At 40.4% G+C, this 26,987-nt stretch overlaps 1 protein-coding gene across 1 annotated transcript in view; it reads right to left on the reverse strand.

Annotated features, from left to right (window-relative positions):
- LOC128639630 (pancreatic triacylglycerol lipase-like) overlaps positions 1–26,987 on the reverse strand; it is a 131,159-nt gene that overhangs the window by 75,697 nt on the left and 28,475 nt on the right. The window contains exons 6-7 of the mRNA XM_053691756.1: positions 20,258–20,377; positions 18,523–18,642 (exon numbers count right to left, since the gene is read on the reverse strand). Of these exons, the coding sequence (XP_053547731.1) occupies positions 18,523–18,642; positions 20,258–20,377 (240 nt within the window). The remainder of the gene's footprint in view (positions 1–18,522; positions 18,643–20,257; positions 20,378–26,987) is intronic.

Raw genomic sequence — 26,987 nt, forward strand, 5'->3', positions numbered from 1 at the left:
CCTAGCTCAGGCACATGTCAGATGTCCCTAGCTCAGGCACTTGTCAGATGTCCTTAGCTCAGGCACTTGTCAGATGTCCCTAGCTCAGGTACTTGTCAGATGTCTCTAGCTCAGGCACTTGTCAGATGTCCTTAGCTCAGGCACTTGTCAGATGTCCCTAGCTCAGGCACTTGTCAGATGTCTCTAGCTCAGGCACTTGTCAGATGTCTCTAGCTCAGGCACTTGTCAGATGTCCCTAGCTCAGGCACTTGTCAGATGTCCCTAGCTCAGGCACTTGTCAGATGTCCCTAGCTCAGGCACTTGTCAGATGTCCCTAGCTCAGGCACTTGTCAGATGTCTCTAGCTCAGGCACTTGTCAGATGTCCCTAGCTCAGGCACTTGTCAGATGTCCCTAGCTCAGGCACTTGTCAGATGTCTCTAGCTCAGGCACTTGTCAGATGTCTCTAGCTCAGGCACTTGTCAGATGTCTCTATCTCAGGCACTTGTCAGATGTCCCTAGCTCAGGCACTTGTCAGATGTCTCTAGCTCAGGCACTTGTCAGATGTCCCTAGCTCAGGCACTTGTCAGATGTCCCTAGCTCAGGCACTTGTCAGATGTCTCTAGCTCAGGCACTTGTCAGATGTCCTCTAGCTCAGGCACTTGTCAGAATGTCCTCTAGCTCAGGCACTTGTCAGATGTCTCTAGCTCAGGCACTTGTCAGATGTCCCTAGCTCAGGCACTTGTCAGATGTCCCCTAGCTCAGGCACTTGTCAGATGTCTCTAGCTCAGGCACTTGTCAGATGTCTCTAGCTCAGGCACTTGTCAGATGTCCCTAGCTCAGGCACTTGTCAGATGTCTCTAGCTCAGGCACTTGTCAGATGTCCCTAGCTCAGGCACTTGTCAGATGTCTCTAGCTCAGGCACTAGTCAGATGTCCCTAGCTCAGGCACTTGTCAGATGTCTCTAGCTCAGGCACTAGTCAGATGTCTCTAGCTCAGGCACTTGTCAGATGTCCTTAGCTCAGGCACTTGTCAGATGTCCCTAGCTCAGGCACTTGTCAGATGTCTCTAGCTCAGGCACTTGTCAGATGTCTCTAGCTCAGGCACTTGTCAGATGTCTCTAGCTCAGGCACTTGTCAGATGTCCCTAGCTCAGGCACTTGTCAGATGTCTCTAGCTCAGGCACTTGTCAGATGTCCTTAGCTCAGGCACTTGTCAGATGTCCCTATCTCAGGCACTTGTCAGATGTCTCTAGCTCAGGCACTTGTCAGATGTCTCTAGCTCAGGCACTTGTCAGATGTCTCTAGCTCAGGCACTTGTCAGATGTCCCTAGCTCAGGCACTTGTCAGATGTCTCTAGCTCAGGCACTTGTCAGATGTCTCTAGCTCAGGCACTTGTCAGATGTCTCTAGCTCAGGCACTTGCAAGATGTCTCTAGCTCAGGCACTTGTCAGATGTCTCTAGCTCAGGCACTTGTCAGATGTCCCTAGCTCAGGCACTTGTCAGATGTCTCTAGCTCAGGCACTTGCAAGATGTCTCTAGCTCAGGCAGTTGTCAGATGTCTCTAGCTCAGGCACTTGTCAGATGTCCCTAGCTCAGGCACTTGTCAGATGTCTCTAGCTCAGGCACTTGTCAGATGTCCCTAGCTCAGGCACTTGTCAGATGTCTCTAGCTCAGGCACTTGTCAGATGTCCCTAGCTCAGGCACTTGTCAGATGTCTCTAGCTCAGGCACTTGTCAGATGTCCCTAGCTCAGGCACTTGTCAGATGTTTCTAGCTCAGGCACTTGTCAGATGTCTCTAGCTCAGGCACTTGTCAGATGTCTCTAGCTCAGGCACTTGTCAGATGTCTCTAGCTCAGGCACTTGTCAGATGTCTCTAGCTCAGGCACTTGTCAGATGTCCCTAGCTCAGGCACTTGTCAGATGTTTCTAGCTCAGGCACTTGTCAGATATTTCTAGCTCAGGCACTTGTCAGATGTCCCTAGCTCAGGCACTTGTCAGATGTCTCTAGCTCAGGCACTTGTCAGATGTCCCTAGCTCAGGCACTTGTCAGGTGTCTCTAGCTCAGGCACTTGTCAGATGTCTCTAGCTCAGGCACTTGTCAGATATCTCTAGCTCAGGCACTTGTCAGATGTCACTAGCTCAGGCACTTGTCAGATGTCCCTAGCTCAGGCACTTGTCAGATGTTTCTAGCTCAGACACTTGTCAGATGTTTCTAGCTCAGGCACTTGTCAGATGTCCCTAGCTCAGGCACTTGTCAGATGTCTCTAGCTCAGGTATTTGTCAGATGTCCCTAGCTCAGGCACTTGTCAGATGTCCCTAGCTCAGGCACTTGTCAGATGTCTCTAGCTCAGGCACTTGTCAGATGTCCCTAGCTCAGGCACTTGTCAGATGTCTCTAGCTCAGGCACTTGTCAGATGTCCCTAGCTCAGGCACTTGTCAGATGTCTCTAGCTCAGGCACTTGTCTGATGTCTCTAGCTCAGGCACTTGTCAGATGTCTCTAGCTCAGGCACTTATCAGATGTCTCTAGCTCAGGCACTTGTCAGATGTCTCTAGCTCAGGCACTTGTCAGATGTCCCTAGCTCAGGCACTTGTCAGATGTCTCTAGCTCAGGCACTTGTAAGATGTCTCTAGCTCAGGCACTTGTCAGATGTCTCTAGCTCAGGCACTTGTCAGATGTCCCTAGCTCAGGCACTTGTCAGATGTCTCTAGCTCAGGCACTTGTCAGATGTCTTTAGCTCAGGCACTTGTCAGATGTCCCTAGCTCAGGCACTTGTCAGATGTCCCTAGCTCAGGCACTTGTCAGATGTCCCTAGCTCAGGCACTTGTCAGATGTCCCTAGCTCAGGCACTTGTCAGTTGTCTCTAGCTCAGGCACTTGTCAGATGTCTCTAGCTCAGGCACTTGTCAGATGTCTCTAGCTCAGGCACTTGTCAGATGTCTCTAGCTCAGGCACTTGTCAGATGTCCCTAGCTCAGGCACTTGTCAGATGTCTCTAGCTCAGGCACTTGTCAGATGTCTCTAGCTCAGGCACTTGTCAGATGTCCCTAGCTCAGGCACATGTCAGATGTCTCTAGCTCAGGCACATGTCAGATGTCCCTAGCTCAGGCACTTGTTGTCAGATGTCTCTAGCTCAGGCACTTGTCAGATGTCTCTAGCTCAGGCACTTGTCAGATGTCTCTAGCTCAGGCACTTGTCAGATGTCCCTAGCTCAGGCACTTGTCAGATGCCCCTAGCTCAGGCACTTGTCAGATGTCCCTAGCTCAGGCACTTGTCAGATGTCCCTAGCTCAGGCACTTGTCAGATGTCCCTAGCTCTTTGTTTTTGCAGCAAGAAAGCCAGAGGAGTGCCGCCAAATTTTTGACAGTAACAGTAACAAATATTATTGTTCAAATGCCAGTGCACCTTTGCTTATTTATATAATTCTATTTATTTATAAACTTTTGCCAGCCTAATATGTAATCAGTTTGTGTTCTCTGGCCCATTTCTCATCTGCCGCGCCTGATCCACTGTACCTGTCAGATTTAGGAGCTGGGAAACAACTATGATCAGTTTGATGCTTTGCACCTCATAGCTACCTGGCAGCCTGAGAGATCTATGACTGTATATTACCACTACTCTAGCTGCCTTCTGTGCCCAGCACTTCTAAACTTTCCTCTTCAGCCAATGTCCATGCACACAATCCTAAAGGCAGTGTTGCTGCAGGTGATAAAGTAAGAGATAAAAACTGAAGGAGTCATTTGCCCCTATTTATCAAGGGCTGGCGGGCCTGATCCAACACTGCAGATCAGGTCCGCCAGAATTTGCTGAATGCGGAGAGCAATACGCTCGCCGTATTCAGCATTGCACCAGCAGCTCACAAGAGCTGCTGGTGCAACGCCGCCCCCTGCAGACTCACGGCCAATGGGCCGCCAGCAGGAGGTGTCAATCGACCCGATCGTACTCGATCGGGTTGATTTCCGGCGATGTCTGTCCGCCTGCTCAGAGCAAGCAGACAGGTTATGGAGCAGCGGTCTTTGTGACCGCTGCTTCATAACTGTTGTTTCTGGCGAGTCTGCAGGCTCACCAGAAACACGGGGCATCAAGCTCCATACGGAGCTTGATACATATGCCCCATGGTGTCTGCTGGGTTCTAAACCAAGGCATTAACTACAGGTTTATGTGTCACGGGTATCTCAGGGTTTAACTGAATAGGGCTATGTGTGTTAATGGCATCCCAGGGATAAACCAACCAGGTGTGTGTGTTAATGGCATCCCATGGATAAATTGCCCAGGTGTGTGTGTTAATGGCATCCCAGGGATACATTACCCAGGTGTGTGTGTTATTGGCATCCAAGGGATGCATTACCTAGGTGTGTGTGTTATTGGCATCCCAGGGATACATTACCCAGGTGTGTGTGTTATTGGCATCCCAGGGATACATTACCCAGGTGTGTGTGTTATTGGCATCCCAGGGATACATTACCCAGGTGTGTGTGTTATTGGCATCCCAGGGATACATTACCCAGGTGTGTGTGTTATTGGCATCCCAGGGATACATTTCCCAGGTGTGTGTGTCATTGGCATCCCAGGGATACATTACCCAGGTGTGTGTGTTATTGGCATCCCAGGGATACATTACCCAGGTGTGTGCGTTATTGGCATCCCAGGGATACACTGCCCAGGTGTGTGTGTTATTGGAATCCCAGGGATACACTGCCCAGGTGTGTGTGTTATTGGCATCCCAAGGATAAACTGCTTGCAAACACAGGCTTACTGCTGTGAAAATCATACACATGGAACCCAGTCCCCAGTGCATCACATTATTATGCAAATACTGACTTTTCACCCAAGACTTTACTCTCCCTTTCTCTAAACCTGCCCTGGCGTCAGTTAAAATGGAGATAGTTTTATCTTTATATTTAGTATAGACGCATACTTATAGGATCATGCATCTCTTATTTAAAGGGACATTCCAGTCAAAACTGGAATGCACATGGGTACTTTTGAATAGAATATTTTTTGCAACATACATGTATTATCAAAAAATCTTGTAATAAAACTTATTGCTGTTTCAAGATTGTATTTAAGTATGCTCCGTGCACCAGCATTTTAAATACAGCACTTGCTTAGACAGCCTAAAGTGCTTGTATGATCTGGTAATTACTCAGGCCTAGATTTAGAGTTCGGCGGTAAAAGGGCTGTTAACGCTCCGCGGGTTTTTTTCTGGCCGCACCATAAATTTAACTCTGGTATCGAGAGTTCAAACAAATGCTGCGTTAGGCTCCAAAAAAGGAGCGTAGAGCATTTTTACCGCAAATGCAACTCTCGATACCAGAGTTGCTTACGGACGCGGCCGGCATCAAAAACGTGCTCGTGCACGATTCTCCCATAGGAAACAATGGGGCTGTTTGAGCTGAAAAAAAACCTAACACCTGCAAAAAAGCAGCGTTCAGCTCCTAACGCAGCCCCATTGTTTCCTATGGGGAAACACCTCCTAAGTCTGCACCTAACACCCTAACATGTACCCCGAGTCTAAACACCCCTAACCTTACACTTATTAACTCCTAATATGCCGCCCCCGCTATCGCTGACCCCTGCATTACACTTTTAACCCCTAATCTGCCGCTCCGTAAACCGCCGCCACCTACGTTATCCCTATGTACCCCTAATCTGCTGCCCTAACATCGCCGACCCCTATGTTATATTTATTAACCCCTAATCTGCCCCCCACATCGTCGCCGACACCTGCCTACACTTATTAACCCCTAATCTGCCGAGCGGACCTGAGCGCTACTATAATAAAGTTATTAACCCCTAATCCGCCTCACTAACCCTATCATAAATAGTATTAACCCCTAATCTGCCCTCCCTAACATCGCCGACACCTACCTTCAATTATTAACCCCTAATCTGCCGACCGGAGCTCACCGCTATTCTAATAAATGGATTAACCCCTAAAGCTAAGTCTAACCCTAACACTAACACCCCCCTAAGTTAAATATAATTTTTATCTAACGAAATAAATTAACTCTTATTAAATAAATGATTCCTATTTAAAGCTAAATACTTACCTGTAAAATAAATCCTAATATAGCTACAATATAAATTATAATTATATTATAGCTATTTTAGGATTAATATTTATTTTACAGGCAACTTTGTAATTATTTTAACCAGGTACAATAGCTATTAAATAGTTAAGAACTATTTAATAGTTACCTAGTTAAAATAATAACAAATTTACCTGTAAAATAAATCATAACCTAAGATATAATTAAACCTAACACTACCCTATCAATAAAATAATTAAATAAACTACCTACAATTACCTACAATTAACCTAACCCTACACTATCAATAAATTAATTAAACACAATTGCTACAAATAAATAAAATTAAATAAACTATCTAAAGTACAAAAAATAAAAAAGAACTAAGTTACAGAAAATAATAAAATATTTACAAACATAATAAAAATATTACAACAATTTTAAACTAATTACACCTACTCTAAGCCCCCTAATAAAATAACAAAGCCCCCCAAAATAAAAAATTCCCTACCCTATTCTAAAATACAAATATTACAAGCTCTTTTACCTTACCAGCCCTGAACAGGGCCCTTTGCGGGGCATGCCCCAAGAATTTCAGCTCTTTTGCCTGTAAAAAAAAACATACAATACCCCCCCCCAACATTACAACCCACCACCCACATACCCCTAATCTAACCCAAACCCCCCTTAAATAAACCTAACACTACCCCCCTGATGATCTTCCTACCTTGTCTTCACCATGCCAGGTTCACCGATCCGTCCTGGCTCCAAGATCTTCATCCAACCCAAGCGTGGGCTAGACATCCACTGAAGAAGTCCAGAAGAGGGTCCAAAGTCTTCCTCCTATCCGGCAAGAAGAGGACATCCGGACCGGCAAACATCTTCTCCAAGCGGCATCTTCTATCTTCTTCCATCCGATGACGACCGGCTCCATCTTGAAGACCTCCAGCGCGGATCCATCCTCTTCTTCCGACGACTAGACGACGAATGACGGTTCCTTTAAGGGACGTCATCCAAGATGGCGTCCCTCGAATTCCGATTGGCTGATAGGATTCTATCAGCCAATCGGAATTAAGGTAGGAATTTTCTGATTGGCTGATGGAATCAGCCAATCAGAATATAGTTCAATCCGATTGGCTGATCCAATCAGCCAATCAGATTGAGCTCGCATTCTATTGGCTGTTCCGATCAGCCAATAGAATGCGAGCTCAATCTGATTGGCTGATTGGATCAGCCAATCGGATTGAACTATATTCTGATTGGCTGATTCCATCAGCCAATCAGAAAATTCCTACCTTAATTCCGATTGGCTGATAGAATCCTATCAGCCAATCGGAATTCGAGGGACGCCATCTTGGATGACGTCCCTTAAAGGAACCGTCATTCGTCGTCTAGTCGTCGGAAGAAGAGGATGGATCCGCGCTGGAGGTCTTCAAGATGGAGCCGGTCGTCATCGGATGGAAGAAGATAGAAGATGCCGCTTGGAGAAGATGTTTGCCGGTCCAGATGTCCTCTTCTTGCCGGATAGGAGGAAGACTTTGGACCCTCTTCTGGACTTCTTCAGTGGATGTCTAGCCCACGCTTGGGTTGGATGAAGATCTTGGAGCCAGGACGGATCGGTGAACCTGGCATGGTGAAGACAAGGTAGGAAGATCATCAGGGGGGTAGTGTTAGGTTTATTTAAGGGGGGTTTGGGTTAGATTAGGGGTATGTGGGTGGTGGGTTGTAATGTTGGGGGGGGGTATTGTATGTTTTTTTTTACAGGCAAAAGAGCTGAAATTCTTGGGGCATGCCCCGCAAAGGGCCCTGTTCAGGGCTGGTAAGGTAAAAGAGCTTGTAATATTTGTATTTTAGAATAGGGTAGGGAATTTTTTATTTTGGGGGGCTTTGTTATTTTATTAGGGGGCTTAGAGTAGGTGTAATTAGTTTAAAATTGTTGTAATATTTTTATTATGTTTGTAAATATTTTATTATTTTCTGTAACTTAGTTCTTTTTTATTTTTTGTACTTTAGATAGTTTATTTAATTTTATTTATTTGTAGCAATTGTGTTTAATTAATTTATTGATAGTGTAGTGTTAGGTTAATTGTAGGTAATTGTAGGTAGTTTATTTAATTATTTTATTGATAGGGTAGTGTTAGGTTTAATTATATCTTAGGTTATGATTTATTTTACAGGTAAATTTGTTATTATTTTAACTAGGTAACTATTAAATAGTTCTTAACTATTTAATAGCTATTGTACCTGGTTAAAATAATTACAAAGTTGCCTGTAAAATAAATATTAATCCTAAAATAGCTATAATATAATTATAATTTATATTGTAGCTATATTAGGATTTATTTTACAGGTAAGTATTTAGCTTTAAATAGGAATCATTTATTTAATAAGAGTTAATTTATTTCGTTAGATAAAAATTATATTTAACTTAGGGGGGTGTTAGTGTTAGGGTTAGACTTAGCTTTAGGGGTTAATACATTTATTAGAATAGCGGTGAGCTCCGGTCGGCAGATTAGGGGTTAATAAGTGTAGGTAGGTGTCGGCGACGTTGTGGGGGGCAGATTAGGGGTTAATAAATATAACATAGGGGTCGGCGATGTTAGGGGTAGCAGATTAGGGGTACATAGGGATAACGTAGGTGGCGGCGATTTGCGGTCGGAAGATTAGGGGTTAATTATTTTAAGTAGCTTGCGGCGACGTTGTGGGGGGCAAGTTAGGGGTTAATAGATATAATACAGGGGTCGGCGGTGTTAGGGGCAGCAGATTAGGGGTACATAAGTATAACGTAGGTGGCGGTCGGCAGATTAGGGGTTAAAAATTTTAATCGAGTGGCGGCGATGTGGGGGGAGCTCGGTTTAGGGGTACATAGGTAGTTTATGGGTGTTAGTGTACTTTAGGGTACAGTAGTTAAGAGCTTTATAAACCGGCGTTAGCCAGAAAGCTCTTAACTCCTGCTATTTTCAGGCGGCTGGAATCTTGTCGTTAGAGCTCTAACGCTCACTGCAGAAACGACTCTAAATACCGGCGTTAGGAAGATCCCATTGAAAAGATAGGCTACGCAAATGGCGTAGGGGGATCTGCGGTATGGAAAAGTCGCGGCTGTAAAGTGAGCGTTAGACCCTTTAATCACTGACTCCAAATACCAGCGGGCGCCCAAAACCAGCGTTAGGAGCCTCTAACGCTGGTTTTGACGGCTACCGCCGAACTCTAAATCTAGGCCTCAATTTGTTAATTGCTGACAAGATACAAGCCCCACTGGAGATTGGAGCAGCTGCAGTATTTAAAATGTTGGTGCACTGAGAATATCTAGCTATTCTTCACATGCAGAGAAAAATGTTAACACTAAAATAGAGAGAACCTTTACTAATATATGCATATTGTAAATATGTTTCTGTCCTTGGATGTAGTTCATCTACAGTTTGTGCAATTGAGTTTTGACTGGAATATCCCTTTAAAGGAAATATATTATCTTTAAATTGAGATAAAGTGCCCAGTTAGATAAGAAATTGTCAAATTTATATGAGACACGTGATACATAAAGGGACAGTAAAATCAAAATGAAACTTGTCATGATCCAGACAGCACGCAATACAAATTCCCAATTTACTTCTAATATTAAAATTGGATTTTGCCCATTGATATCTTTAAAATCATACCTAGGTAGACTTAGGAGCATCAATACACTATTGAGAGCTAGATGGCGATTGGTGGATACATATTCATGCCTCTTGTCACTGGCTCACTCAATATGTTCAGCTAGCTCACAGTAGTGGATTGCTGCCCCTGAGCCTACCAAGGGTTACTATACAACAAAAGAATACCAGCAAAATGAAGCAAATTTGATAAAAGTAAATTGGCATATTGATGTATCTGTAATATTATAGTTTAATGTTCCCTTTCTGTCCCTTTAAAAGACCATATAACTCCCTTATTTAAACCAAGCATTACATGCCCCAGGCTAAGTTAAAGTTGCTTATTTTCATCCTCAAAACCAGACTCCAGTTGTTGTACACCAATAAACTGGACAATCTGTGATGGGCACAGTGATAGTTGGGTCACACCATGTCCCACCTAACAGCATTACCTTAGCCCCAATGTTAATCCCATGATGTATTTTTTTTGATAACTAATCAGTAATTTTACCCATCGGCTGCCAGTAACATACAAATTAATGATTGTACCTCTTTAGCTGCCAGTAAAAAGTAAACAGAAGCGATTTTAACCCCTTATCTGCCCCTCACTACTTTCTGCTCCATACTGTATTGCATATATGCATTTTTGCACAAGCACTTGTTAATTTGCAATATTTAGTTCTTTTTAAAAATATTTAAGGAAAAAATTGTCTCTTTATATGGCAATAAAAACATGGTGGGGAGGGGCAAGGGAGGTTGGAGAGGCACTTGTCCTAGGAGCGGCAATAGGGTAGAGGGGGGGGGCAGAGGAGGTAGCTGGGGGGCCCTGCCCCACTTTTGCCCGGGGGCCTGGTTGGTCTCAGTCCACCCCTGCACATAAAAAAATTATCCTGTTTGCTTAAAAAGAAGCCATTTTCACATTCATTTTAGGCTGTGTCTCTTAAATGGATATAAAACCACCAAATTTTCTTTTATGATTCAGACAAAGCAAATCATAAAAAAAGTTTCCAGTTTACCTCTTTTATCAAATTAGCTTCATTCCCATGATATTCTTTGTTGAAGAGACACCTAGTCAGGTGTCTAGAGCACTACATGGCAGGAAATAGTGCTGCCATCTAGTGCTCTTGCAAATGGATAACATTCTTATAGTGCTGCCATCTAGTGCTGTTGCAAATGGATAACATTCTTATAGTGCTGCCATCTAGTGTTTTTGCAAATGGATAACATTCTTATAGTGCTGCCATCTAGTGTTGTTGCAAATGGATAACATTCTTATAGTGCTGCCATCTAGTGCTCTTGCAAATGGATAACATTCTTATAGTGCTGCCATCTAGTGCTCTTGCAAATGGATAACATTCTTATAGTGCTGCCATCTAGTGCTGTTGCAAATGGTAACATTCTTATAGTGCTGCCATCTAGTGCTGTTGCAAATGGATAACATTCTTATAGTGCTGCCATCTAGTGCTCTTGCAAATGGATAACATTCTTATAGTGCTGCCATCTAGTGTTGTTTCAAATGGATAACATTCTTATAGTGCTGCCATCTAGTGTTGTTGCAAATGGATAACATTCTTATAGTGCTGCCATCTAGTGCTGTTGCAAATGGATAACATTCTTATAGTGCTGCCATCTAATGTTGTTGCAAATGGATAACATTCTTATAGTGCTGCCATCTAGTGTTGTTGCAAATGGATAACATTCTTATAGTGCTGCCATCTAGTGCTCTTGCAAATGGATAACATTCTTATAGTTCTGCCATCTAGTGTTGTTGCAAATGGATAACATTCTTATAGTGCTGCCATCTAGTGTTGTTGCAAATGGATAACATTCTTATAGTGCTGCCATCTAATGTTGTTGCAAATGGATAACATTCTTATAGTGCTGCCATCTAGTGCTCTTGCAAATGGATAACATTCTTATAGTGCTGCCATCTAGTGTTGTTGCAAATGGATAACATTCTTATAGTGCTGCCATCTAGTGTTGTTGCAAATGGATAACATTCTTATAGTGCTGCCATCTAGTGCTGTTGCAAATGGATAATATTCTTATAGTGCTGCCATCTAGTGCTGTTGCAAATGGATAACATTCTTATAGTGCTGCCATCTAGTGCTCTTGCAAATGGATAACATTCTTATAGTGCTGCCATCTAGTGCTCTTGCAAATGGATAACATTCTTATAGTGCTGCCATCTAGTGCTGTTGCAAATGGATAACATTCTTATAGTGCTGCCATCTAGTGTTGTTGCAAATGGATAACATTCTTATAGTGCTGCCATCTAGTGTTGTTGCAAATGGATAACATTCTTATAGTGCTGCCATCTAGTGCTCTTGCAAATGGATAACATTCTTATAGTGCTGCCATCTAGTGCTCTTGCAAATGGATAACATTCTTATAGTGCTGCCATCTAGTGCTCTTGCAAATGGATAACATTCTTATAGTGCTGCCATCTAGTGCTGTTGCAAATGGTAACATTCTTATAGTGCTGCCATCTAGTGTTGTTGCAAATGGTAACATTCTTATAGTGCTGCCATCTAGTGCTGTTGCAAATGGATAACATTCTTATAGTGCTGCCATCTAGTGTTGTTGCAAATGGATAACATTCTTATAGTGCTGCCATCTAGTGCTCTTGCAAATGGATAACATTCTTATAGTGCTGCCATCTAGTGCTCTTGCAAATGGATAACATTCTTATAGTGCTGCCATCTAGTGCTCTTGCAAATGGATAACATTCTTATAGTGCTGCCATCTAGTGCTGTTGCAAATGGATAACATTCTTATAGTGCTGCCATCTAGTGCTGTTGCAAATGGATAACATTCTTATAGTGCTGCCATCTAGTGTTGTTGCAAATGGATAACATTCTTATAGTGCTGCCATCTAGTGCTCTTGCAAATGGATAACATTCTTATAGTGCTGCCATCTAGTGCTGTTGCAAATGGATAACATTCTTATAGTGCTGCCATCTAATGTTGTTGCAAATGGATAACATTCTTATAGTGCTGCCATCTAGTGCTCTTGCAAATGGATAACATTCTTATAGTGCTGCCATCTAGTGCTCTTGCAAATGGATAACATTCTTATAGTTCTGCCATTTAGTGTTGTTGCAAATGGATAGCATTCTTAAAGTGCTGCCATCTAGTGCTCTTGCAAATGGATAACATTCTTATAGTGCTGCCATCTAGTGCTCTTGCAAATGGATAACATTCTTATAGTGCTGCCATCTAGTGTTGTTGCAAATGGATAACATTCTTATAGTGCTGCCATCTAGTGCTCTTGCAAATGGATAACATTCTTATAGTGCTGCCATCTAGTGCTCTTGCAAATGGATAACATTCTTATAGTGCTGCCATTTAGTGTTGTTGCAAATGGATAACATTCTTATAGTGCTGCCATCTAGTGTTGTTGCAAAAGGATAACATTCTTATAGTGCTGCCATCTAGTGCTGTTGCAAATGGATTATATTCTTATAGTGCTGCCATCTAGTGCTGTTGCAAATGGATAACATTCTTATAGTGCTGCCATCTAGTGCTCTTGCAAATGGATAACATTCTTATAGTGCTGCCATCTAGTGCTCTTGCAAATGGATAACATTCTTATAGTGCTGCCATCTAGTGCTCTTGCAAATGGATAACATTCTTATAGTGCTGCCATCTAGTGCTCTTGCAAATGGATAACATTCTTATAGTGCTGCCATCTAGTGTTGTTGCAAATGGATAACATTCTTATAGTGCTGCCATCTAGTGCTCTTGCAAATGGATAACATTCTTATAATGCTGCCATCTAGTGCTGTTGCAAATGGTAACATTCTTATAGTGCTGCCATCTAGTGCTCTTGCAAATGGATAACATTCTTATAGTGCTGCCATCTAGTGCTCTTGCAAATGGTAACATTCTTATAGTGCTGCCATCTAGTGCTCTTGCAAATGGATAACATTCTTATAGTGCTGCCATCTAGTGCTCTTGCAAATGGATAACATTCTTATAGTGCTGCCATCTAGTGCTCTTGCAAATGGATAACATTCTTATAATGCTGCCATCTAGTGCTGTTACAAATGGATAACATTCTTATAGTGCTGCCATCTAGTGCTCTTGCAAATGGATAACATTCTTATAGTGCTGCCATCTAGTGCTGTTGCAAATGGTAACATTCTTATAGTGCTGCCATCTAGTGCTCTTGCAAATGGATAACATTCTTATAGTGCTGCCATTTAGTGCTGTTGCAAATGGATAACATTCTTATAGTGCTGCCATCTAGTGCTCTTGCAAATGGATAACATTCTTATAGTGCTGCCATCTAGTGCTCTTGCAAATGGATAACATTCTTATAGTGCTGCCATCTAGTGCTCTTGCAAATGGATAACATTCTTATAGTGCTGCCATCTAGTGCTCTTGCAAATGGATAACATTCTTATAGTGCTACCCTCTAGTGCTCTTGCAAATGGATAACATTATTATAGTGCTGCCATCTAGTGTTGTTGCAAATGGATAACATTCTTATAGTGCTGCCATCTAGTGCTCTTGCAAATGGATAACATTCTTATAGTGCTGCCATCTAGTGCTCTTGCAAATGGATAACATTCTTATAGTGCTACCCTCTAGTGCTCTTGCAAATGGATAACATTCTTATAGTGCTGCCATCTAGTGTTGTTGCAAATGGATAACATTCTTATAGTGCTGCCATCTAATGTTGTTGCAAATGGGTAACATTCGTATAGTGCTGCCATCTAGTGCTCTTGAAAATGGATAACATTCTTATAGTGCTGCCATCTAGTGCTCTTGCAAATGGTAACATTCTTAAAGTGCTGCCATCTAGTGCTCTTGCAAATGGATAACATTCTTATAGTGCTGCCATTTAGTGCTGTTGCAAATGGATAACATTCTTATAGTGCTGCCATCTAGTGCTCTTGCAAATGGATAACATTCTTATAGTGCTGCCATCTAGTGCTGTTGCAAATGGATAACATTCTTATAGTGCTGCCATCTAGTGCTCTTGCAAATGGATAACATTCTTATAATGCTGCCATCTAGTGCTCTTGCAAATGGATAACATTCTTATAGTGCTGCCATCTAGTGCTCTTGCAAATGGATAACATTCTTATAGTGCTACCCTCTAGTGCTCTTGCAAATGGATAACATTCTTATAGTGCTGCCATCTAGTGTTGTTGCAAATGGATAACATTCTTAAAGTGCTGCCATCTAGTGCTCTTGCAAATGGATAACATTCTTATAGTGCTGCCATCTAGTGCTCTTGCAAATGGATAACATTCTTATAGTGCTGCCATCTAGTGTTGTTGCAAATGGATAACATTCTTATAGTGCTGCCATCTAATGTTGTTGCAAATGGGTAACATTCTTATAGTGCTGCCATCTAGTGCTCTTGCAAATGGATAACATTCTTATAGTGCTGCCATCTAGTGCTCTTGCAAATGGATAACATTCTTATAGTGCTGCCATCTAGTGTTGTTGCAAATGGATAACATTCTTATAGTGCTGCCATCTAATGTTGTTGCAAATGGGTAACATTCTTATAGTGCTGCCATCTAGTGCTCTTGCAAATGGATAACATTCTTAAAGTGCTGCCATCTAGTGCTCTTGCAAATGGATAACATTCTTATAGTGCTGCCATCTAATGTTGTTGCAAATGGGTAACATTCTTATAGTGCTGCCATCTAGTGCTCTTGCAAATGGATAACATTCTTATAGTGCTGCCATCTAGTGCTCTTGCAAATGGATAACATTCTTATAGTGCTGCCATCTAGTGCTCTTGCAAATGGATAACATTCTTATAGTGCTGCCATCTAATGTTGTTGCAAATGGGTAACATTCTTATAGTGCTGCCATCTAGTGCTCTTGCAAATGGATAACATTCTTATAATGCTGCCATCTAGTGCTCTTGCAAATGGATAACATTCTTATAGTGCTACCCTCTAGTGCTCTTGCAAATGGATAACATTCTTATAATGCTGCCATCTAGTGTTGTTGCAAATGGATAACATTCTTATAGTGCTGCCATCTAGTGCTCTTGCAAATGGATAACATTCTTATAATGCTGCTATCTAGTGCTCTTGCAAATGGATAACATTCTTATAATGCTGCCATCTAGTGTTGTTGCAAATGGATAACATTCGTATAGTGCTGCCATCTAGTGCTGTTGCAAATGGATAACATTCTTATAATGCTGCCATCTAGTGCTCTTGCAAATGGATAACATTCTTATAGTGCTACCCTCTAGTGCTCTTGCAAATGGATAACATTCTTATAGTGCTGCCATCTAATGTTGTTGCAAATGGATAACATTCTTATAGTGCTGCCATCTAGTGTTGTTGCAAATGGGTAACATTCTTATAGTGCTGCCATCTAGTGCTCTTGCAAATGGATAACATTCTTATAGTGCTGCCATTTAGTGCTGTTGCAAATGGATAACATTCTTATAGTGCTGCCATTTAGTGCTGTTGCAAATGGATAACATTCTTATAGTGCTGCCATCTAGTGCTCTTGCAAATGGATAACATTCTTATAGTGCTGCCATCTAGTGCTGTTGCAAATGGATAACATTCTTATAGTGCTGCCATCTAGTGCTCTTGCAAATGGATAACATTCTTATAATGCTGCCATCTAGTGCTCTTGCAAATGGATAACATTCTTATAGTGCTGCCATCTAGTGCTCTTGCAAATGGATAACATTCTTATAGTGCTACCCTCTAGTGCTCTTGCAAATGGATAACATTCTTATAGTGCTGCCATCTAGTGTTGTTGCAAATGGATAACATTCTTAAAGTGCTGCCATCTAGTGCTCTTGCAAATGGATAACATTCTTATAGTGCTGCCATCTAGTGCTCTTGCAAATGGATAACATTCTTATAGTGCTGCCATCTAGTGTTGTTGCAAATGGATAACATTCTTATAGTGCTGCCATCTAATGTTGTTGCAAATGGGTAACATTCTTATAGTGCTGCCATCTAGTGCTCTTGCAAATGGATAACATTCTTATAGTGCTGCCATCTAGTGCTCTTGCAAATGGATAACATTCTTATAGTGCTGCCATCTAGTGTTGTTGCAAATGGATAACATTCTTATAGTGCTGCCATCTAATGTTGTTGCAAATGGGTAACATTCTTATAGTGCTGCCATCTAGTGCTCTTGCAAATGGATAACATTCTTATAGTGCTGCCATCTAGTGCTCTTGCAAATGGATAACATTCTTATAGTGCTGCCATCTAATGTTGTTGCAAATGGGTAACATTCTTATAGTGCTGCCATCTAGTGCTCTTGCAAATGGATAACATTCTTATAGTGCTGCCATCTAGTGCTCTTGCAAATGGATAACATTCTTATAGTGCTGCCATCTAGTGCTCTTGCAAATGGATAACATTCTTATAGTGCTGCCATCTAATGTTGTTGCAAATGGGTAACATTCTTATAGTGCTGCCATCTAGTGCTCTTGCAAATGGATAACATTCTTATAATGCTGCCATCTAGTGCTCTTGCAAATGGATAACATTCTTATAGTGCTACCCTCTAGTGCTCTTGCAAATGGATAACATTCTTATAATGCTGCCATCTAGTGTTGTTGCAAATGGATAACATTCTTATAGTGCTGCCATCTAGTGCTCTTGCAAATGGATAACATTCTTATAATGCTGCCATCTAGTGCTCTTGCAAATGGATAACATTCTTATAATGCTGCCATCTAGTGTTGTTGCAAATGGATAACATTCTTATAGTGCTGCCATCTAGTGCTGTTGCAAATGGATAACATTCTTATAATGCTGCCATCTAGTGCTCTTGCAAATGGATAACATTCTTATAGTGCTACCCTCTAGTGCTCTTGCAAATGGATAACATTCTTATAGTGCTGCCATCTAATGTTGTTGCAAATGGATAACATTCTTATAGTGCTGCCATCTAGTGCTCTTGCAAATGGATAACATTCTTATAGTGCTGCCCTCTAGTGCTCTTGCAAATGGATAACATTCATACAAAACTGCTGCCATATAGTGCTCTTGCAAATGGATAACATTCTTGCAAAACTGCTGCCATATAGTGCCCCAGACACGTGCACACTTCTGATTTTACCCTGCTTTTCAACAAAAATGCCAAGAGAATGAAGAGATTTGATAATAGAAGTAAATTAGATGTTTAAAATTGCACACTTTGGGCCAGATTACAAGAGGAGCGCTAAATATCGCTTTTAAGATAATAATATTTTCACTTCACTGTGTAATATCAGCCACTTGTAATGGCTGGTTAATTATTGCGCACCTGCAAACAGGCACATTCGCTAATATGCAGGCGCGTGATAATTTAGCACTCCACTTGTAATTTAGCCCTTTATCTGAATCATGAAAGACATGTTTTGTAATTTCGTGTCCCTTTAATGTATCTGCTACATTATTGTTTTATCTTCACACATGGCAAATTTTATATAATTTGACACAATCCTGTAATAGCTACAATTGTACAGTCAATGTAGCTATTAAGGGGCCGATTTAATAAAGTGCAGACGGGCATGATACAATGTAGTATTCTTGTGAACTGCTTGTGCAATGCCGCAGCTTGTGCAATGCCGCAGCCCTGCAGATTTGTAACCAATCGGCTGCTAGCAGGGGGTGTCAATCGTCCTGATCAGATAGGAACGGTCAGATTGATGTCCGCAGCCTGAGAGCAAGCAGATAAGTTATGGAGCAGAGGTCTTTAGACCGCTGCTTCATAACTGCTGTTTCTGGCGAGCGTGAAGGCTCGCGCGGAAACAGAGGCATCAAGCTCCATTCGGAGCTTGATAATTCGGACCCTAAAAGTCTAGATAAAAAATTTAGCTCTATTATTGTGAGTTATGATCCATCCGCTACTGCTTGGTAGATTTATTTCAGTCAATTAATGTACTTACCATTGAATACATCTTCAATGCTAACTTTTAGAATTTCTGTATTCTTTAGACACCCGGGCATCTGAATCCCTCCATTTGGAAAAAAGTCCAGATGACCAATAATTTGGCTTATTTCTAATCCTGTAAGAAGCAATAGGCTAATTTATCAAATTGTCAACCTGTTCACTTCTCAATTGGTAAATCTGGCTGCTTTGACTCGTTAGACGAAGTTGAATAGGCAACCAGATTTATTTAAAAAATAATCGCAGATCAGCAAAAGAATGATACATTTGGCACATCAATATTTGAATTTAAGAATCTGAGAACAAATGTCTCTCTGTCTCTCTCTGTAAAATTAACCATCTCTCTTTCTATTTATGTATTGTTGTTCCCATGAGTTATAAATTTAATATGCGTTTCCAAAAAAAGTTTTTTTTTTAAAGAAACACAAGCGTAGTTTTTACAATTAGCTTTGGGAAAATGGAATTATATTATATAAAGTAGCGTGTTATTTTTAATTTAAAATGCACAAGAATTAGCTGTGAAAGATTTAACACGAATAGTGATTTAAGGCATGTACGCTGGCACAAACAATCCATTCATTTTAATAGAGTTGGTACATAAATAAATTCTATAAGCAGACTTTGATGTGAAAATACATGTGGATCACAAGATGCCTTGATAAATGGGGTCCAATATGTTTCTACAAAAAATAAATAAACGTGTTCAAGTTAATTTATAGACATTGCATACTTAAAAATTATTTTGAACCATATTTATCTTTTCAATCAGCGGTGCAAAAATATGACTTTGTATAAAACAATTGAAAAAGATAGTAAAATGTAAAGGATATTGGAAGTTCACAAATTCCATAATGGAATTCTACTATGGAAAATGTGAACGTTGCATAAGACTCTTGGCTGCTATTCAAAGCAAACATACCTTGCATAGAAGAAATCCGACCATAATGCTGTGGTTGCTATGTTGTTGATGATCACAACATCACTCTCATAATTTCATGGGCAACATTATCTGCTTTTGTGATCCTGCAACCACAGTACCATTGCTGCTTATTTTTGGAACATTGTTTCCACCAGATAGGAGGACTAAGGTTTTAGTTAGTGCTTGAAGTAAGAGTTAAGGTTATGGTAAATTGAGGTAGGGGTTTTTCATTAGGGTTGGAGATTGGGGTTAATCATTACAGAATAGGTAAGGGTTATAGATAGAGTGTAGAGGGTAAAATGTGGGATAAAGTTAGGATAAGAGATAGGGCTGAGAATTTGGGAAGGGATTGGGATTTAGAACTAGGGTAAGGGACTAGAATGAGTTTTGCAGATTAGGGAAAAGATAACACATGGGATGCAAGAAAATCACCATGTTGTAGTCAATTCTGACAACTAAGGACCTAAAATGAGTTTACATCTATCCTTTGTCTAGATGCAGTGACTTCCAAAAGAATCTTGAAATTGAAACAATGCACCAGCTACATTTTTAGTGACTCCAACATTGTGGCTGTAATATTTTTGCTGATTTTAAAGCTGAGGCAACATTCTATCATCTACCATATAGTGCATTGCATCATTTTCAAATAGCCAGTTTATTCATTTTACTCCTGGCCAAGCAATGCTATAAAGTGGAACTTTAAGTGATATTATTTTTATATTTTTTGAACTTATGTATTCAATAGGTTGACCTTTTTTTGTGCCTGAAAATGAGTACATTGCCTTTAGGTAAAGTTTTTCAGAAAAATATTTACCCAAATCAGGATTCCAAGGACCAGCATCAGTGTGAAGTACATCTACCAGGACTCCATCAAACAGATCCAGATGTACTTCTTTTGGGGTGTCTTGGAAGTAAGGTTTTGCTGGATCCAGACCTGAAGAGCGAGTTTAAACTCTATTTAAATGACTGTTAACTTATGTAAAAGCATAGATAAACTCAACCAACATATTTATCAACATAAAACCATCAATCAAAGTAATATAAAAAGTAAATTATGCTAAAAGACAGAATTTTGAGTGCCTAGGGCAGCACAAAACCTAAATACACAACTGGCAGTGGCAGTCACACAGCTGGGTTGTGCAATTACCCCTTTTTGGAGATTGATTTAATTGCATAAAATGCTTAAGGGATCTCACAAGACTTTTATTCAAGCTAAGAGGGAACATTGTGGCCTTTGAAGATTCATAGAAACATAGAAACAAACAGATAGATCACGAGTTGTGCGTTCGTCTTTTAATGCTGAAAAAATGGTAATTTCAGCGTTAAAACAGCAACGCAGCCATTACAAATCAGTATAGCTGTACCGCAAGCCTTTTAGCCGGTAACGCAACGGCAGTCCCGCACTCGTAAAAATTACGTTTTTTCAATGGACTTCCATAGAGCAGCCATTATGAGTTTTGCATTGAGGCTAAAAAGCTTGCGTTACACCCTATACCGACACGATCCATAATGCCATCTGAGACCAGTGGTTATGAGTTTTACGCAACAAATATGTTACATAAAACTCATAACTAAAGTGTTACAAAGTACACTAAACACCCTTAAATGACCTATTAACCCCTAAACCAAGGCCCTCCCGCATCGCAAATACTATATTAAAGTTATTAACCCCTAATCTGCTGCTCCCGACATCACTGCCACTAATAAAAATGATTAACCCCCTATTCCGCGCTCCCCAACATCGTCACCACTATAATAAAGTTATTAACCCCTAAGCCGCCGCCCTCCGACATCGCAAACACTATTTAAATATTATTAACCCTTAATCTGCCATCCTCCCCCATCGCCCCCACTAAGTTATTAACCCCTGCACCGCCTACTAACCCCTAAACCGCAAGCCCCCCACAACGAAATATACTAAATTAAACTATAAACCCCTAGACCAAAAGCCCCCAAATGGCAATAAACTAATTTAAACTAGTAACCCCTAAACCTAACGTCCCCACTAACTTTTAATTAACCCCTTAATGACCACAGCACTTTTCCCTTTTTTACATTTTTGCAGTGTTTGTGTTTAGCTGTAATTTTCCTCATACTCATTTACTGTACCCACACATATTATATACCGTTTTTCTCGCCATTAAATGGACTTTCTAAAGATACCATTATTTTCATCATATCTTATAATTTACTATACATTTTTTTATAAAATATGAGAAAAAATGGAAAAAAAACACACTTTTGCTAACTTTGACCCCCAAAATCTGTTACACATCTACAACCACTAAAAAATACCCATGCTAAATAGTTTCTACATTTTGTTCTAAGTTTAGAAATACCCAATTTTTAAATTTTCTTTGCTTTTTTTGCACGTTATAGGGCAATAAATACAGGTAGCACTTTGCTATTTCCAAACCATTTTTTTTTAAAAAATTAGCGCTAGTTACATTGGGCACTGATATCTTTCAGGAATCCCTGAATATCATTTGACATGTATATATATTTTTTTAGAATACATCCCAAAGTATTGATCTAGGTCTAATTTGGTATATTTTATGCCACCATTTCACTGCCAAATGCGATCAAATAAAAAAATTGTTCACTTTTTCACTAATTTTTTCACAAACTTTAGGTTTCTCACTGAAATTATTTACAAACAACTTGTGCAATTTTGGTATAAATTGTTGTAAATGCTTCTCTGGGATCCCCTTTGTTCAGAAATAGCAGACATATATGGCTTTGGTATTGCTTTATGGTAATTAGAAGGCTGCTAAATGCTGCTGTGCACCACACGTGTATTATGCCCAGCTGTGAAGGGGTTAATTAGGGAGCTTGTAGGGAGCGTGTAGGGTTAATTTTAGCTTTAGTGTAGTGTAGTAGACACCCCCAAGTATTGATATAGGCCAACTTTGGTATATTTCATGCCATCATTTCACCGCCAAATGCGATCAAATAAAAAAAATCGTTAAATTTTTCACTAATTTTTTCACAAACTTTAGGTTTCTCACTGAAATTATTTGCAAACAGCTTGTGCAATTATGGCACAAATGGTTGTAAATGCTTCTCTGGGATCCCCTTTCTTCAGAAATAGTAGACATATATGGCTTTTACGTTGCTTTTTGGTAATTAGAAGGCTGCTAAATGCCGCTGCGCAACATACTTGTATTATGCCCAGCAGTGACGGGGCTAATTAGGTAGCTTGTAGGGAGCTTGAAGGGTTAATTTTAGTTTTAGTGTAGAGATAAACCTCCCACCTGACACATCCCACCCCTTGGTGCCTCCCAAACAACTCTCATCCCTCCCCCACCACAGAAAGTCTGGCAGTACTAAAATAAAAGGCTTTCTTTCATTTTTTTTTAAATAAAATATATATTCTGCTGTGTAGGATCCCCCCTTAGCCCCCAACCTCATTGATCCCCCCCAAGAGCTCTCTAACCCTCCCCCCACTAACTTTTTTCCACCATTTTGGGTACTGGCAGCTGTCTGCCAGTACCCACTCTGCATTTAAATGTTTTTTTTTTTTCTTTTATAATAAACCTCTATTTTGCTGTAGTGTAGCTGCCCCCTCCAAACTCTACTCCCTCCCCCTCCCAGACCTATTTTAAAAAATGATTTCCCCCTCCTCTCCCACCACCACCCTCTCCCACCACTCTTTCCCAATACTCTCTTCCACCACTTAAAAAAAAAAATGCACGATCGCGGGTGCGCGTGCTCATGCACCCCCTGCGTGCACTCCTGCGCGCATCCGGCAATAATTTTCAGGAAGATTGCCAGTGATAGGCCACCCATTCCTGCAGCTGCTCCCACCCACCAACAATCGGCACCATCGCTGGCCAATGCAGAGTGGTCCACAGAGTGGCTCTCTCTGGGCTCTCTCTGCATCAGTGTGCCAAAAAAGATATTGTAGTGATGCCTCAATATTGCATTAAAAGCTGCTGGAAGCAATCAGGATCGCTTCCAGAGCTTCAAACCCCAGAGGACGTGCCAGGCACGTCCTTGGTCGTTAAGTGACCTCCTAATGAGGACGTGCCTGGCACATCCTTGGTCGTTAAGGAGTTAAAATGACAATTTCCCTATCTTAAAGGGACACTGAACTCAATTTTTTGCTTTTTTTTTATTCAGATAGATCATGCAATTTTAAGCAATTTACTCCTATTATCAAATGTTCTTCATTCTCTTCGTATCATTATTTGAAAAGCAAGAATGTTTAGATGCCTGCCCATTTTTGGTGAACAACCTGGGTTGTCCTTGCTGATTGGTAATTAAATTCACCCACCAATAAACAAGTGCTGTCCAGAGGTCTGAACCAAAAATTGATTGGCAACCTTAGCTTAGATGCCTTCATTTTCAAATAAAGATAGCCAGAGAACGAAGAAAAATTGAAAATAGGAGTAAGTTAGAACGTTGCTTAAAATTGCATGCTCTATATGAATCACAAAAGAAAAATGTTGGACTCAGTGTCCCTTTAAATTAAATTAAAACTTACCTGTCAAATTAAAAAAAACTAAGTTTAAACTAACAATTAAAATAATATAATTATTAAACTAAAATTAAACTAGCTACCAATTAAAGAAAACTAAAATACACATTAAAAAATCCCAACACTGCTAAAAAAATTACAAAGTATCTAATTAAAAAAAATAAAAAATACTAAATTACAAAAAATAACAAACACTAATTTACGAAAAATAACAAACGAAATTATCAAAAATAAAAAAGAATTACACCTAATCTAATAGCCCTATAAAAATAAAAAAGCCCACCCAAAATAAAAAAAAACTAGGCTACAATAAACTACCAATAGCCATTAAAAGGGCCTTTTGTAGGGCATTGCCCTAAGTTAAACAGCTCTTTTACCTGTAAAAAAAAATACAAAGACCCCCCAACAGTAAAGCCCGCCACCCAACCAACCCCCCAAAATAAAAAAACTAATGCTAACAAAAACCTAAGCTACCCATTGCCCTGAAATAAGCATTTGTATGGGCATTGTCCTTAAAAGGGCATTTAACTCTTTTGCATTGCCCTGAAAAGGGCATTTAGCTCTTTTAAGAAAAACCTAAACCCTAAACTAAAAAACAAAACCCACCCAAAAAAGATTAAAAAATCCTAACAATAACCCCTGAAGATCCACTTACAGTTTCTTAAATACGACCATCCAGGCGGCAAGAAGTCTTCATCCAGGTGACGAGGTCTTCATCCATCCAGGCGGCATCTTCTATCTTCATCCCGGCGGAGCGGGTCCATCCTGAAGATATCCAGCGTGGAGCATCCTCTTCATACGGTCGCCGCCGTATAATGAATCTTCAATGCAAGGTACGCAATTCAAAATGGCGTCCCTTGCATTCCAATTGGTTGATTTGATTTCGGAAATTCAAATCAGCCAATAGGATGAGAGCTACTGAAATCCTATTGGCTGATTTGAACTATTTCTACTGCAAATACCTCTACCAATACATCAATGTATTCTACTGGCCTTAGTCGCTGCAATGCTACATTGTTAACTAAATAATAATTCCCAAGTCCTGTTCCTCATTTGTAAAAGTCAGTAAAGTGTCATAGAGTCTGTAATTAACGTTTGGATTTTTCTTCCCTAAATGCATAATTTTCCACTTTGCAGTGTTAAACTTTAGATCCCAGTCATTTGTCCAATCCTCCAATTTTTGTATATCACTTCTCCTTTTGTCTACATATACTCTTTTACAATGTTTTGTATCATCTGCAAACAGACATAATTCTCCCTGTCAAAATGTGAGAGATGAGCAATGGCACCACTCTTGTTACTTTGAGGGAACACTATATTTAAATGTATGGAATATAATCCAATATATAGTTATACTATGTAATTGTATATAGGTGCTAAGTATCAGAGAGAAAACATATACAAGAACAATTCCAGCAAGAGAGCTGGACAGGATACTAACTGGAAAAGCACTCTACCCTCATGCGTATGATAGAGTATTATTTCAATGTGATGCCCACGTGAGACGTAAAACACTGCGTATATATTAGTAATGATGATCCCTTCTGTGGATAACGGTATGGTGAAAGACATGATTTGGTCCTGCCTTTTTAAAATACATTACTCATTTTAGGATAAGGGTCTTTTGTTTCATGTATATTTGATTAGCCATTCATGACATCATAAGAAATAGGCGTGATGTCTAATAGGAGGCAAATAAAAAGCTGCATTCTGGGCGGCGCCTCCACTTTTAACAAAGCCAGTAGGCGAAACATGTTAAGGGATGAATGACAGGATTCTTGGGTGTCCTGCAGTTTTAATTTTGCACTAATCTAAGTGGTATTTCTTATGTATTATTCTACTATGGGAATAGTGGTATCTCCTTAGGAGATCTGTTGTTCTGGCTTATCCGATATTAGTTAATTTAAGGTACTTATGTAGCACATACCTGTAATTTCAGCACAAATTATTACTGCCCCAGGGTAAGCTTTGTGCTACTCCTATTTCTTTTACAAACCTCTTGTGGTGGTTGCCCACAGTACAAATTACAAGCATATGATATGATATTTAACAACTAACAATAAGTATTTTTATTGGCAACACTTGATAAACCTGAGGTAAACTGTACTGTATAGTGCTTAGACACACGACAGTGCCCTGAGTACAATTCATTTACGTATATACAGGTCAAATTTTGAGCTCAATTCACAGTGGCCTCTGTATTCCTTAACTTGTGGAATACTGCACAATCTATGTGTGACCTTAGGGTATATAGACATTTCTTATTTACTTGCACGATCAATACTTAGAGGCCTATTTATCAAGCCGTCAACTGTGCTGCATTCACCGGCACCAATACGCTTGCCTGACATCGCCTAACATCGCCTAACATCGTGGCCGCGGACCTGAATACGCTCTCCAAATTTAACAAAAAAGCTGTCAAAAAGCCGCGCACCAAGTACGGGATGATTGTTAACTGACAGTCATCGATCTCGCTGCTATTCGGCTTTTTCACAGCTTTATTTGTATACTGTCACTAAACACCGCCACTATACTAAACTGTTTAACCCCTATCCCGCCACTCCCCGACCCTGCCACAACTAAATAAAGCTATTAACCCCTAAACCGCCACTCCCAGAGCCCAGCGCAACTCTAATAAACTAATTAACCCCTATCCCGCTGCTCCCAGAGCCCACCGCAACTCTAATAAACTTATTAACCCCTATCCCGCCGCTCCCGGACCCCGCCGTCACCTACATTATGTTCTTAACCCTAATCTGCCGCCCCCTACATCGCCACCACCTACATTATGTTATTAACCCCTAGCCCACCGCAACTAAATAAAGTTATTAACCCCTAAACCGCCAGCCCCCCCACATTGCCATAAACTAAATTAACCTATTAACCCCTAAACCTAACAACCCGATAACTGTATATTAAATATTAACTCATCCCTATCTTATAATAAATTTAAACTTACCTTTAGATTTAAATTAAACTATATTAAACTATTAATTAACCTACCTTAACTATTAGACTAAAATTACATTAAACTATATTAAACTATTAATTAACCTACCCTATT

This window comes from Bombina bombina, chromosome 9 (assembly GCF_027579735.1).
Source record: "Bombina bombina isolate aBomBom1 chromosome 9, aBomBom1.pri, whole genome shotgun sequence".
In the NCBI taxonomy this organism is placed as follows: Eukaryota; Metazoa; Chordata; class Amphibia; order Anura; family Bombinatoridae; genus Bombina; species Bombina bombina.